This window comes from Ciconia boyciana, chromosome 12 (genome assembly GCF_034638445.1).
Source record: "Ciconia boyciana chromosome 12, ASM3463844v1, whole genome shotgun sequence".
In the NCBI taxonomy this organism is placed as follows: Eukaryota; Metazoa; Chordata; class Aves; order Ciconiiformes; family Ciconiidae; genus Ciconia; species Ciconia boyciana.
The window spans coordinates 735743-749376 of NC_132945.1; the positions used below are offsets into that span (position 1 = coordinate 735743).

Below are 13634 nucleotides of genomic sequence, written 5' to 3' on the forward strand. Positions count from 1 at the left end.
GCCTGCCCCTGCCCGAACGTCCCCGTCCCTGCTCCGCCTCAGAGCAAAGCTGCCGTGTGGCTCTGAGCAGAGCCTGGGAAACACCACAAGTTGAAAGCCTGTAAATATTAAATGAATCCGCTTCTGCTGCATTTCCCACCCCAGTATGCCCCGTTTTGAGGAAGGCAACAATAATCCTGCTGAAATTGCAGCAGAGCTACTGCACTCATGGCACGGACGCCCAGTAACGAACACAAACGCTGATGTGTTCTCCATCGCTCGATAAAGAAGACAGCACTGAATAAATTCAAACCCCGGACCAGTTTGGGGAAATCGCAAGCTGTTGTGGAGAGGAGCTGAAGGCGCGAGATGGGCGGCAGGTTCTGCTTCGGCTTGCAGCCTCATCTGGCAAGCGGCGGAGGGAAGAAACGGGAGAAAGAGAAATATGTTCATATGGAAAAAAATACCTCATGCCTGAGTTTAACTAATTTTTATGGTGTATCAGCAGTTAATACAAAAAAAGATCATTTCTAAAATGTAAAATGCTGTTGAGGGGTGTAGAAGGAGCATTTCTATAAAACCACACTCAATTTAACCTGCTCTTTTTCCCTCACCCACTGCATTCTCTCAAATGCTCCTTAGATCTTGCTCCCACAGAGACGAAAGCAAGTAGAAGTTACTGTCCTCCCTTGCTTTTAAAATTATTGTTAATGAAATATTAATAACAGAATTAACTAAGTGCTTTTAGGAACACACGTTATCTCCTATGTAAGAACTTTTTGAAAAACACTGCATTTATTCAGCATCCCAGAGCATAGTAAACATTCCTCCCGCAGCTTACAATGAGTCCAAACAAGTTTTTCCCCTCTGACTTTTTTGTTTTGCTTTGTGTTTTTTTTTTTTTTTTTAAAAAAAAAAGCTGTCTTCTTCCAAGTGGAATTGGAATGAAACTTTTTTCTATTCAAATCCTCCTAAACTTAATGACTGCAGCAAGGCTCTTAGCGGAAGTACCCCAGCCCCAGATCAGAGCTCGCCCACAGCGTGCGAGCTGAAAGCCGAGGGCTTTGCTGGGAGGCTGCCGGCAGGGAGGGAGGACGGGCACCCTTGCGGGGCCCCGCGGCAGCGCCCCGAGCTCAGCCCCAGCCCCGCCACGCCGAGGGGGTCTGTCCTGCGAGAGGGCGAGGAGGGGCTTTCCTCGGGCTGCTGCGGAGCTGCATCTGCTGCAAAGGACACGCGTCGCTCTGCCGCGCAGCTCTGGAGACCAAGAGGAACGTGCGCCGAGTCACACCGTGCTCATTCGGGGCTTCAGGCCACAACCAGCCCCACCATCCTCCTTCCCGTTCCCATCTGCAGGGAGCGCGCTCTCGAATTGCCTCTCCTTCCCCTGCTAATCAGGAACTCCACAACCCCACACACTCCTCTGCTCATCTGCAAACCTCACGGTCGGGCACGGCTTCACCAGGCATGCCTGGGACTCAAAGAGCTTCTGCCGAACAGAGACGGCACATGGCACAAAATCCACCGAGTTCATAGCCTGCGTGGACCAAGCACGCAGCCTAGCCTCCATGACCACGGTCTAACATGAAATGAAAAAACAGATCACCCACACGCTCTCTCCCTTAAGCGATGCCTGCACCTCCCTGATACGTCCGTGCCCTCGCCAGCGCTCGCAGCAGTCTCGATTACGTTGGTTCCTTCACACGCTCCCCAAATCGGTGCTGCACCCCCCCAGCCACGAACTCTCGCTGGCTCTTTAGCTTTCGAGCAGAATAAGGTTCCGTGGCCAGGGCTGAGAAATGGGTCAGCTCAGGGGATCCCGGATCCTCCGCTTTTATTCTTGATGTCCACACATACAAACATTTACCAACAAGTCACAGGAAAAGCGACGATCCCACAGGTCTGCGGCTAGCAGGGGAAGGCGGCTGGAGAGGGGCGGCCGCGGCGGGTCCTAGTGACGCCCCGGGGGCTCCCCGGTGTGGGAGCTCGCCATCTGACCGAGGAGACTCCATTCATCCCCGGGAAAACGGGTTAATGCAGACTCAGATGTCTCGGTCAGACTGACTGGCTGCTCTCCAGCCAGAGTCATCACAAAGACCCAATTCAAAGGCTCTTCCTATCTGGCTTCAGCATCTCGCAAAGAGAACAGAAAACATCTCACAGAAGGCGACTCTGCCAAAATATGGGAAACGAAAGCAGAGGGCACAAATTCTCTGTGTCATGTCTCTGGTCTGCTCCACAGCCTGGCCCCGGCCTCTCTCCCCATGGTGTAAATCAGGAAGGATCTACTCGGGTGATGCCAGTCAGTGAAGGCACAGCAGAAATGGAGAGGGACCCCTCGCCGACAGAGCACCATTGTGAGGAGTCCTCATTTGTATTTCACGCCTTCTGCTGAGGGATGCGAATGACCCGGAGGAGCTCTGCAGGCTGGCAAGTGAAGGAAGGCTTTGTGCCCGAGGCCATACCCAGAGGACGCAGCCCAGCGGCACCCGGGCCAGCGGCGAGCGTCGGAGGTGAGGGCAAGGGTCTGGAGCGGGCTGGGGCTCGCTCCGAAACTCGCGCCCGCTCAAGGCCGCAGGCCGTTGTCGGAGAACGCGTCACCTCCCCGTGCACCCCGTCAGCGCGGGCGCACCTGCAAACGCGGCGGGGCGCAGAGCGCTCCCCCGCAAGCTCCTGCGCGCGAGCGCTTCCGCTGAGCCGCGGCAGAGCCCTTTCTCACCGAGGTGCCCCCGACACCTTTGCAGTTCGTGTTCCTCATCAGAAACAAAAACCAAAGCCAAAGCACAAAGACCTCCAAGCCACCTGCGACAAATCCCCACCCTCCGCCACCTCCCTTACCTGCTTCTGAACAGCGTCCCACCACGGTCACCGCCTGACGCCTCCCCCCGGAGCACCCTGCCCGTCCACAGGGACCGAGGAAGGGCTGTAAGCTGCCAGGTGAGTCTGCGTCAGCTCTCGGAGCTCCCCGCTGCCGGGGCTACGGCACCGACCGTGCCAAGACACGTGCCTGCCAGCCGGGCACCGGCCAGCTCCGGAGCAGGAGGCAGGGTACGGGACCCGCGGGCGGGAGGCGGCACGGCTCTCGGAGCAGAAAGAGCTACGGGCTGTAGACAAAGTAATCCTCACACACCTTAAGGGCTACCCGAGAAGAAAACTGCCTGAAGGACACTGTAATACTGTCATCTTAACATTTGCAGACCATTGCCCTCTTGACTCAAAGTGTTCCATAAACACAGAGGGGAAAATAGGCTTGACCTTGTCCCCATGACTCCTTCCCCACGACTCTTTTCTAAATACGTGCTGGCCCTACTAATGCAGACAGATCAATCAGGAGGGAGTTTTCTCTCAGCCCCGGTGCTTATAACACAGAGGCCCTGCTGCAAAACCCGCCGGCGAGGAGGTGAGGCGGCTTTCCCCCGCGCCCAGCAGGGAAGCGCAGGCCGCTTCGCCAGCACGAGACCGATGGCCACCGCTGCCGCCTTCGCCATGCTCACGCTGCTGCGGCTTCTCTGTGAGGCGTTCTACGCGCACAGTTGTACAGGGGGATTCTGAAGGGCAGGATGGTGACCAAGTATGGTTTCTCAAATCCTGTATTTATTAAACGTCAAAGACTCCAGATGGGCTGGGCTGAATCCAAGCCCCAAGTGTTCTCCAAAACATCTCCATTTCTGAGCTGGTTCAGAGCCAGCCCCATTTCAAGCTGCCGCCGAGTAACGTGGAACCTGGACTCCTTGATAGCAGACAAGGGAAAAATTATCTTTTCTGCTCAACATGTGCAGGATTTGCTTTTTATAGTTTGTTTCTTTAAAAGTTTGGTGCATCTGAAAGACTCATTAGATGCTTTATTTAAATATTTCATAACAAAAGCCCCATGGCTATAATCACGTTCGGACTGCCGGCCTCTGCTGCTCTTTCTCCCTCTGCTCTAACACATGCTTATCAATGGAAAGTATTTTATTCTCCATAGCACTGAATGAACAAAGGGGAGAAAAGGGCAAGAAGCAAGGAGTAGCTCCTGACCACCGGTTGAAACAAGCACTCCTCACTCAGGATGGAGACTGTGCTGGAATCCGGCCAGAAGAGAACCCAAAGAATTCAGGAAAAGGTTTTGGAGCCTCTTCTGATTGAAAAATCAGACTAAAAGTCACAGCACGGACTGTCTTGCGCCAGCAGCTGAAAGCCAGCATTAGATGGGGAAGTTTCTGAAAGCATGAAGTCAAAACATAGTACAACAATTGTCTACTTTTTAAAAACAACAAAAAAAGAAACAGGAGGAAAAACTGAATTCAAATATAGTAATAGAAAACACATTTGTTTAAATTTAAAACAAAGGAACCATCAAGCCTTACCTTGGTGAAACCTATTTGCTCCTTCCGAAAGTTTTCCAAAGGTTTGATCAGCAAATCACTAGCGTTTTGTACCTGCAGCACAGAGAAAGAAACAGTTTAATTACAGGACACAGATTCATTTTCTCCTAAACAGAGGCTGAACGGGGCTAGAAGCCAAGAACTCTTAGATTTTAATGTCTGACTTGCAAACTTGTTCTCTGTCCGTACGTGAAGTTACTTAACCCATCTGTATCCATGGTTCCCCAGCTGTAACACACAGAAAACCCCAACCACGGCACACGAGGCCTCGGGGACATTCAGTAAGTGACAGACGGGTTTCCCCCAGCCCTGTGCCACAGGCTGCGCTCAGGCAGGACAATCCCGTCAGCGACAGCACCCGCCACCCATCCTGTTTTAAGAGAACCGCTGTCCCTATCAGACACGGGAAGGGCCGAGAGAACTGATGTTCAAAGTACGCTGGCTGCTGCGCGAGCCCTAACTAGGAGCAGCCCCAGGAGGCAAGGTTGTTTGTTTCTCTCTCCGAGAAGCACAAACCAGAACAAATATATTCTCAAAGCTCACTGGAGACTGCTACTTACTTGTCAGCTCAGCTGGGTCCCTGCCCGCAGCGAGCTGCCCTGCCTGCTCGAAGGGGAGGGAAGGGGAGGGAAGACGTGCTGCTGCAGCTGCTTCCCCTCTGCCGCCGCCACCGGCTCCTCTGCTCCGGACAACCTGCCCGCAGTCCCTCCTGCCACCCGGGCACACCACTGCGCCAGCCCTGCTTTCCATGACAGCACCCACCCCTGTCTTCAGTGCAAAGCTGAGACAGGCGAGTAAGACCCCAGCGGCAGGGACGTGCCGAGTTGCTAGCATCTCCCACTGAACGCAGCAGATGCTCATGCCGGCGAGCGCGCTGCCGGGAAGTGGCTGCTGCAGTCCTGAAACGAGCTGTTTTCCAACGCTAAACAACCCGTAAGAGCTCGGCAAGGCCGCGATGGGCAGGAGCTGCTTCTCAGAGAAGGCGTGATGAAGGCCCCGAGCTCACGCGAGCAGAAGGCAGAGCTGGGGCTGGCTCCTTGCCGTGGCTTTCTCATGGTCTGGCATTTCTCACCACAGACAGCACTGGGCTTGATGGCTCTAACAGCACGGCTCTCAAATAAATGATGGACTTTCCTTCTCCTGAGATCCAGCCAAAAGAGGAATGACAGCAGGTTATCTGTCACAGCGAGAGAATAACAGTAACAGCTAGGGAAAAAGGAAAGCCTGCCTGTGCCTCTTCCAGGCCTGTCAGATGTCTGAAAGACGCTTTCCTGGAACATCCTCTCCATGAATCCACAGGCAAACTCACCCCAGTTTGTGCCACTGGCTCCAGCTCCACCCTGGCACTGGGACACGACCTGCTGTCTCTTCCCGTCCCCACTTCTACTGTCTCCCGAGCTCCAGAGAAGGGAGAAGGGAAGAGAAGGGGATACGACACTACCCTGCCATAGCCCTTCAGGTCATTTAAAGCTGATCAACATGGTGAGAGTGTGAAACCTTTTGAGTGAGCTACTGTAAAGGACTGGTCCTACAAGTGGAGGGCAAAAAAAAGATTTAGAAAAGTTGGACAGCATCCCTAAAAGCATCCATGATCCCTGAAATGATCCCTTCCACCTGCCTACCCACTGCCAAAGGAGCCATTGTACCTGGGATATAATTAATAAAGAAATACCTTACTGCTTTCCTCCAGCCTCTTACTGGTTTCCTCCCGTTCCCTGCCTGCCTGCGGACCCACGGGGCGGTCGGTGGCGTCCCGCCGGCACAGCCACCCCTGCGGCGCTGGCCCAGCCAGCAGCCTGGCACCAGCTCTCGCTGCTGCACGAGGCAGAGGAAAGCGGAGCCAAGCAGAACATTCCTGGCATGCTGCAAAAGCTCTCTACCGAGCCTAACCTTCGTGTTTTTCCTGGAATTAGGAGTGAAACGGGAAGCCAACACTCGCTCTGGAGGAGCTCTGGAGAGGCGGAGGGCACAACGCAGCGGGAGACCGAAGGCAGCGCACGCCCTGCGGGAGCTGTGCCGGCAAGGGCAGGGGCACAGGCGGACCCGCGTGCTCCACGAAGCAAAAACGAAGCTAAAAAATACATCTCGCTTCTTATTCTTTAACATGTCGTTTCACTGCAAAACCAGCTTGTTACCAGCTAAGACATACCCGGCTCCACAGAGCAAACCTGCTGCAGACAGCAGGACGCCTGGAGTGAGCCCAGTGGCACTGGGGCTCCACGACTACCTGGCACGCGGGAGAGGTTTCGGACACTGGCACGGGACAACCTCTCCCCCACCCAGCACCTCCCCTTTGGTGCTCAGGGCCCGCGGCGATGGCACTGTGGACCAGACATGGTACAGAGCGCAACATCCCAGGGCTCCCCGCTTCCCTCCGATGGGAAACTTCACACCAAGGTATGTGGTGCCGTTTGGCTGTGATTTAGCATTTAAACATTGCGACGAGGCAGTAATTACCAGAGCACAGTTCAGATCATCTTACCATCATGGACCTCTCCAGCTCTACCTCTTGGAGCAGCTCTGCAAACTCCTTAAAAGACTCAGCTGTAAGAAAAGAAGAGGCTGGTCAGTGGAGCTGGGATGGGGCTCCGGAGCATGGGACACACGCCGGGGTGCCCGCATCTAGCCCAGCATCGCTGTATAAGGGCTTGCCAAAAAACAGAGAAGAGGTGGCCCCTTTTGGCAGAAACCGAGTTAGGCAAGGCCATAGGTAAAGGCTGGCCACGAGGGGTATTTATTTACACACTGGAGAGGAGAGCCTCCTGCCCGGAGCAGTGCGGGAGATAATGCCCTGGGAAGGGAAGATGACGTTGATTAGCCTTCATGAGGAATTGCACTGCACAGCCGGGAAGGCAGGCGGCAGGGAAGGGGCAAACACGTGAGGAAGGGGCAACCGCCGGCACCAGGGACCGTGCGGGACGGGCTCTGCCACCGCGGGAGCTGCGGGCAGCACGGGGCTGCCTGTCCTGTCTGGACGGCTGCCGGCAGTGCCGGAACGGGCCCAGCACCTCTGCCTGAGCTGGGAAGAGCTGCAGGTGCTTTCTAGGACCAAGACAAGTCTGTAAAATGAAAACAGCCCTGAATGACAAAGATTACGTTCAGCCACAAGAAGCACAAAGTCCGTGTACCTGCGAAGGAAAGGCAGCAGGTGTAGAAACGATCACGGACGTCGACACCACTCCCCAAAATGTTAAAAATTAAACAAAAAGATCTCATTGATCAGCACTTTTCTTGGAGTCCAACTACAACAAAAGTAATACAAAACCTTTCCTTTAACAAACTGAAACAACAAGGTTTACATAGCCCGGGGAAAAGAGAGACTAGGTAGGAGCAGTTGAGCCTCCCCACACCAACAGGGTTATCACCAAGGGGGAACACTCGGCCCTTCTCTCTGCCCACCGAAGGAGAACACGGGAAGGGGCTGAATTTGTAGCAGGGGAGAAAACCTCTCTCACCAGCAGAGCACGAACAGCACTGAAACGAGGAGCACTGCAAAAGCCACAGTTCTCCGGGAGGCTGTAAGACAAGGCTGGGCAAACCGGCCGACGCACACAGCGTGGCCGTGTGCTGAACGCCCGCGGGGAATAATCTGATTGCCCCAGCGTACCTGGGAATGACCCGGGATTCCCAGGTTCCCTCAGTGCCACTCATCACCTTCCAGCTGCGGGAGCAGCACCCTGCTCGGAGCAGCGCTGGGGACGGGTCCTGCGGGCCTCGCGCTCACCCTTCCACTGCCACGTGTAAAGCACAGAACGGCTTGCTTTGTAAAACCCACAGGAGCTCCTGTGCTTGCAGTTCAGACCCTGCACTCCCTGCAAAGCACGCGGAGGCACTTGACCACTGCTGAGCAATTTAAAGACTGTCTGAGAATGAACCAAAGAATCTCGCAAGCGCCTGGCTGACACCAGAGCTCTTGAGCGGGCGGCATCCAGAGCTCCGGCACGCCTGGCTTGCAAGGGTAACACGAGGAGACAAAGCAGTCGTATAGCGAGGCACGTACAGCAATAGCTCATCCCACAGATAAGGGGAGAGGATGATTTGTGCTCCATCTGCAAGCTGAGGGCCCTCTCCCCTCATCCACAGCCGGTACCTTAGGAGAAGTACCTGTCCTTCTGCTAAAACCCAGCCATAATGCTGCTGCACAGCCAGCAAGTAGGAGCTTCCCGTGCTAGAGGATTCACTCTGCAGTTGCTGAGACAGACACAAAAGGGAAAAACCACAGCCTCGTGACACAGTCCCTCAGCTGGCATCATCAAAACATAACCTTCTTGATGAGTCAGTAACTTCTGAGTTCTCTTCCAGAGCGAGGGCTTCAGAGGCCGGCACATGCAATGTCCTAATAGTTTATTACGCTTGACCACAGGGCTGACACGCTGACTTTCACTGTGGTTACTCAGGACGATATGAAATCTGAAGTGTGCACAGACACCAGGAGCCCGAGCCAGGAAAGGAATTATCATGGGGAGAAAGAGAATCCAGCCCTGAACTTACAGGGAAAATGTCAGTGCCTAAAACTTTCACTAGATGTCTGTCTGTCCTGCTCTACAGGAGGAGTCCAGGTACACGTTTCCTGGCCGCAGTCGCAGAGCAACCCACTGAATTTGTCCTTGCACTGCAAGCACGTGGCTTGGGCTACACCCTGCTGCCAGACCAGCGGTGTCCAGGGGCACCGGGGTGGACCTGCGCTACCGGCCTCGGTCAACGCTTGCAAACCCTCGCAGAGCAGAGCAGGGAGGCTGCCTGCAACCACTGCCTGCCGAGCCACACCTGGGAACTGCCGGGAGTGACTCAGCTGGCCGCGGCCAGAAGCATGCCAGGAACGTCAGCTGCTTAAAAACAGAGGATTTCAGGTTCCTGTGCCTGGGAGAGAGGAACACGCCATCTGATTGCGTTGCTCCGTTCATCTCTGACGGAGCTGCCGAGTCGGGTCCCGTGCAGGTGACCGGTGGAGGGACCGCAGCCGCTGTGTAACACGGGTGCGTCTGTAATTATTAATGTTCCTGGGGCAAAGCGCTGCTCACGACAGACAACATCAACTCAGCGTCTGTGTCCTGACTCACACTTGCAGTGTTCAAAGCCACCACCTGACGTGCAGGGGTGTCAGCCTGCTCTCTGCCTACATAACAAGAAAGAAGTGTGCCATTAGCTATATTTACAGATCAAACATGTTCCCTGAAGTACGATAAGAAGTGCTTGTGAATGTTTTGCTTCATCCCCATATCCTGCACATCAAATGAGCTCCTATGCTCCCACGCAGATCTCTGGCATCCTTGCAGGAGATGGAAGCTGCTACGGAGATGTCAACGCCCTGCTGCTGTTTCAGGAATAAGGGAGCCTTGCAAAGCGGCTCAGCCCCAGCAAGCACTGCAGGGTTTGGTGCAGGAGGAGGAACACAGCACGGGCTTTTTCATACAGGGAAACCAGGGAACTCGTCTTGACAAAGCGAAATAAATATGCCCCAAGAAAAACAGAAGTAGGGAAACGTGCTCGTTTCACCATGGAGTGTTTTACAGTTGCTGTGATCTCTTCTTGCTCTCCTCCGCCTACGATCCCCCCATTCAACCTCTGCCATTTCCAGCAGTCTTCCTTGCTTGCTGAGCACCGCAGCCCTGCCGCACGGGCTCACGGCCGGTGGGCTCCGCTCCCCTCCCGCGACCAGCGCGCGGAGGTAGGCGGAGAGGCAGCGCAGGGGCACGGGACATCGGAGCTTTGTCCCTTCCAGCCTAGAGGAGGGACGCTCCTTTCCTTGGGCGGCTGTTTGCTTCAGATCCCTCTGCTCCCAGGAGGGGCATTTATAAGGCAATGTTTTCCTCTCCCTTATTCAGATGTGTTTGGAAATTCAGCACCTCTATTGCCATTAGATTTGGAGGCTGACTCATTTCCAGTGGGTTTCACCTAGAGACTTTCCATAAAGGAAATCAGATTTTGAAGGGTAAGCTGCAGTCTGCTTTAAATTGCTTTAAATAAAACAAGCCAAAGAACAGGCCTTACTTCCTTCCCCTTTCAGCAATGGCCGAGAGACCTGACATCAGCAATGTCACACTTGCAGCCACTCTTCAACAACAGCCTGACAAAAGCTTTATTTTTTTTTTTTCCTTCTTTTTTTTCAACCTTTGGCCCCCCGGAGCAGCCTGGCTAACGCCCTGCGCCCCCCGCCTCGGGCAACCCCATCCCCTCAGCCCAGGCAGGTGCCCCCAGGGTTTTGCCCCATGGGCCAGGGTCAGACCCTCGGGGGCTGGAGGATCTCCTGCCGTCCCTCCCACCCGCTGCCACCACTGCCACCACCGCAGCACCCACGCCCCTGCACGGGCCATTCAACAGCGCTAGCTAAGCCAAGAGCAGGACTAATTTGAAAAGCGCTGGGTTTAGGGCACTTAGGCCGTTTGTTTTAGCTCCCTGGGTGCAGCTGGCAGCTGCGTAACCTGCACATTTGCACCGGGCTAGCAGGGACGTAAAACGGCTTCAGGATTGCTAATCCTGAAACAGACGTGTGGGGAGTAGTACGACATACGCGCCGGAGGCTTCCCTTCCGCGAAGGCAGAGACTGGCGATTATTTGCCACACGACACATCCAGCGATTCATTTTTCCCGGCAGTTTGCAGCCTGGTCCCTTTTCAGGGCAGCGCAGGGCAGCTTTGTTTTTGTAACGCATTCTCTGCCAAGCAAAGGCAGCTTTAGGAGCAGCACCCGCCTGGATGGGGAGATACACCAAAGCTCTGGGCCACGCCTGCTCCCAGTCTACCTGTGGCACTGGGAAGGGACTTGCTGGGAGGCCAGTGCCGTGCCACCATCCGCCCCAGCGCCTGGCAGCACGGAGCAGGGCTGGAGCTGCGGAAAACCTCTGCAAATTATCCGCTGAATTGGGAATGTGAAACTCCACCCGTGAAAGTTCAACTTTGTAAAATACGCTATGGAACCCGGCTCCTGATGCTGTTTAAAACCCATCAGTGCAGGCAAATTCCTAGAGAAGGAGAGACTTTCTCAGTCACTGAAAGTTTGCATCAAAAAGAGGAAAACTTACCAATATTAATCTCATCATCCGTTAGTGTGTCACCAATAAAGTCGAACTGAAAGGACTGCAAAGTCTGGGAGAATTTCTGTACTGCCGATGAGTAACCTGGAAAAGGACAGAGCAATAAGGCTGTGTGTTTTTGCAACTGTTATATACAGGAGCAGCAAGTCTTAGAAATTTAGCCTGAATGGAACAAAAATGTAGTGAGGTGGTTAGAAAAATCCACAGGCATCATGAATTTAAGCACTTCAGGAAATGTTGTAACATTAATAACCATTAGAGGCTGCAGAGAGCATTTGTTTTGTTTTGTTTTCTTTTTCTCTCTCAGTGTTGTTGAACACGCTTCTGCAGTACTAATGGATGCACCGAATCGTACAAGCAGCCGATCAATGGCCTCGTGTCCTGCTACGCACAGGAAGAGGCACGGACACGTTTCCCCTCCAGGAAAACAGGCAGCTTCAAGTGCAGCATTCGCCACCGCCGCAGGAACATTTTCAGAGGAGGAGATACCCCCGGTGCCACGCGGGCATCAGCACAGCTCCTCGGAGCACGGAGGCTGTCAGACAGGCTTCCCACTGTTCAAAGCAATTTTTTCATTATATGGGAGAAAAATCCGTCGAGTCGGAAAATGAACGTGGGGAAAAAGATAGGACCCAAAATAACTGCCCGTCTTCAGGGGGTCACAGGCACAAACAGGCCCTAAGAGAAGTACGGCAGCGCTGCAGCTGAGCGCAGTGAGCCGGGGGGCTCAAGCTGCGCCCATCAGAGCGTCTGCAGATGGCCCTGGGACCCGCTCCTGGCCCGCTGGTGAAGAACCGCTCAGTCCCGAAGCAACGACACTTCCTGATGGTGGTTGGTAGCTCAGCCCAAATTATTTTTGGACTTTCCAGAGAATTTTCTAGCCAAAAGAATCCTTTGTGTCCTCGCATCCTGTGCGGCTGCTTCACAGCTTCGTCAGTGGCTCCGTCGTTGCGAAGGTGTCTGCTGACACTGGCAGAGGAGCTGCAGCCGGGACGGGGCAGCGAGAACGCAGCAGACCCAGCGCCAAAATCACCCACCCACCTCGTGACAGCTGTGACAGCCCCAGGGAACGCTTCACCGCGGGAGAGACCGAGTCCTTCTCCCGCCGGCAGAGCATGAGGGCCATGCGATGGATCCGACAGCCCCGCATCAACCACGTCTTCCTGCACACAGCTACACGCTTTTTTGGGGGGTTAGTCTTTCTCCAACAGCAAATACCTGAGATAAAAAACAGGAGGAGGCTGAACTTCCCTGACCTCAGGGAATAGGATGGAGACAATAAAACAAAAGCAAAGGAATAATTTTATACTTTGATTTACGTTGCTATTTTCCCTAATTTTGGGCTCCAGCTATAGGCACAGCCCCAGGCTGGATTCCCCTGGGGGGGTGCGCCGGAGACGGCGCTTTCTGAAATTCAGGAAGCGGCAAGCGTGGAAGATGTGACGGCACTGACGGTAACGTGCACCCAGCTCACACACCCCTGCTTTGCCAAACCAGGGGAAAGACTGCTGTGACAGAGCAACGCTGCGTACGTGGGTGGGTTTTTTAATTTGGCTGTTTGTTTAAAACAAATAAGACGAGCACAATCACTTTTGGCATCAGTTGTTAAAATCCGGGGGGAAATAATGGCCAAAAATGAGGTGTGAGTTAGTGAGGAATTGTGTCTGCACAGTATAGGCTACCCCTGCATTTCTGGCCTTAAGGAAATGGTCATCTGGGTGTATTTTTGTTTGTTCTTTTCTATTGCAGACTCAGTGACAAAAGAACTTGTCACCACAGTGGCAAACACAGAGTTTTCCGAAACACTGCTACGAAGGGGAGAGAAAAATTGGAAAACACTGAATTGGACGCTAAGAAAAGAAATCAAGTGGCCCGCCTGGGATCCCGGCAGGTCCCCAGACTGCTCTGCTTCCCCCGTCCCTGGGCCAGGAGCACCCCGGGGCTCCCCAGCCCTCCCCAAGGGCCCCGAGCCACCGCGGCACGCGGGGACAGCCAGGTCCCCAGCCCGGGGAGGAGCTCGGGCTCGAAGCGCACGCAGTGCCCGCTTTCCCCTCAAAAGCCTCGTTCAGCAGTTTCCTCTGACGGTCAAACCTTCGCTCCTGAATGGGCAGATTCAGGCCTGAATGTCGCTATTTAAGCACAGCTGCCGGGGGGCTGGAGCGCGTAAATGGGTGAACTCCAGCACAGAATGATGTCATTGATTTGATGGAAAACCTCAGCAAATAATTCACTCTCAGTCCCCGCAGTGTTCGCTTCAG

General features: G+C 54.2%; 1 protein-coding gene across 7 annotated transcripts in view; it reads right to left on the reverse strand.

The window, feature by feature from the left end:
• The window catches only part of OPHN1 (oligophrenin 1), a 69309-nt gene that overhangs the window by 36500 nt on the left and 19175 nt on the right, over positions 1-13634 (reverse strand). For 2 of the 7 annotated variants that reach the window (XM_072877292.1, XM_072877291.1), the window contains exons 2-5: positions 12418-12594; positions 11365-11460; positions 6826-6887; positions 4326-4397 (exon numbers count right to left, since the gene is read on the reverse strand). In XM_072877292.1, coding sequence (XP_072733393.1) covers positions 4326-4397; positions 6826-6887; positions 11365-11460; positions 12418-12594 — 407 coding nt within the window. Of the gene's footprint in view, positions 1-4325; positions 4398-6825; positions 6888-11364; positions 11461-12417; positions 12595-13634 lie in introns of those variants that run through there. The other 5 variants (XM_072877293.1, XM_072877298.1, XM_072877297.1 and 2 more) reach the window with 3 other exon arrangements.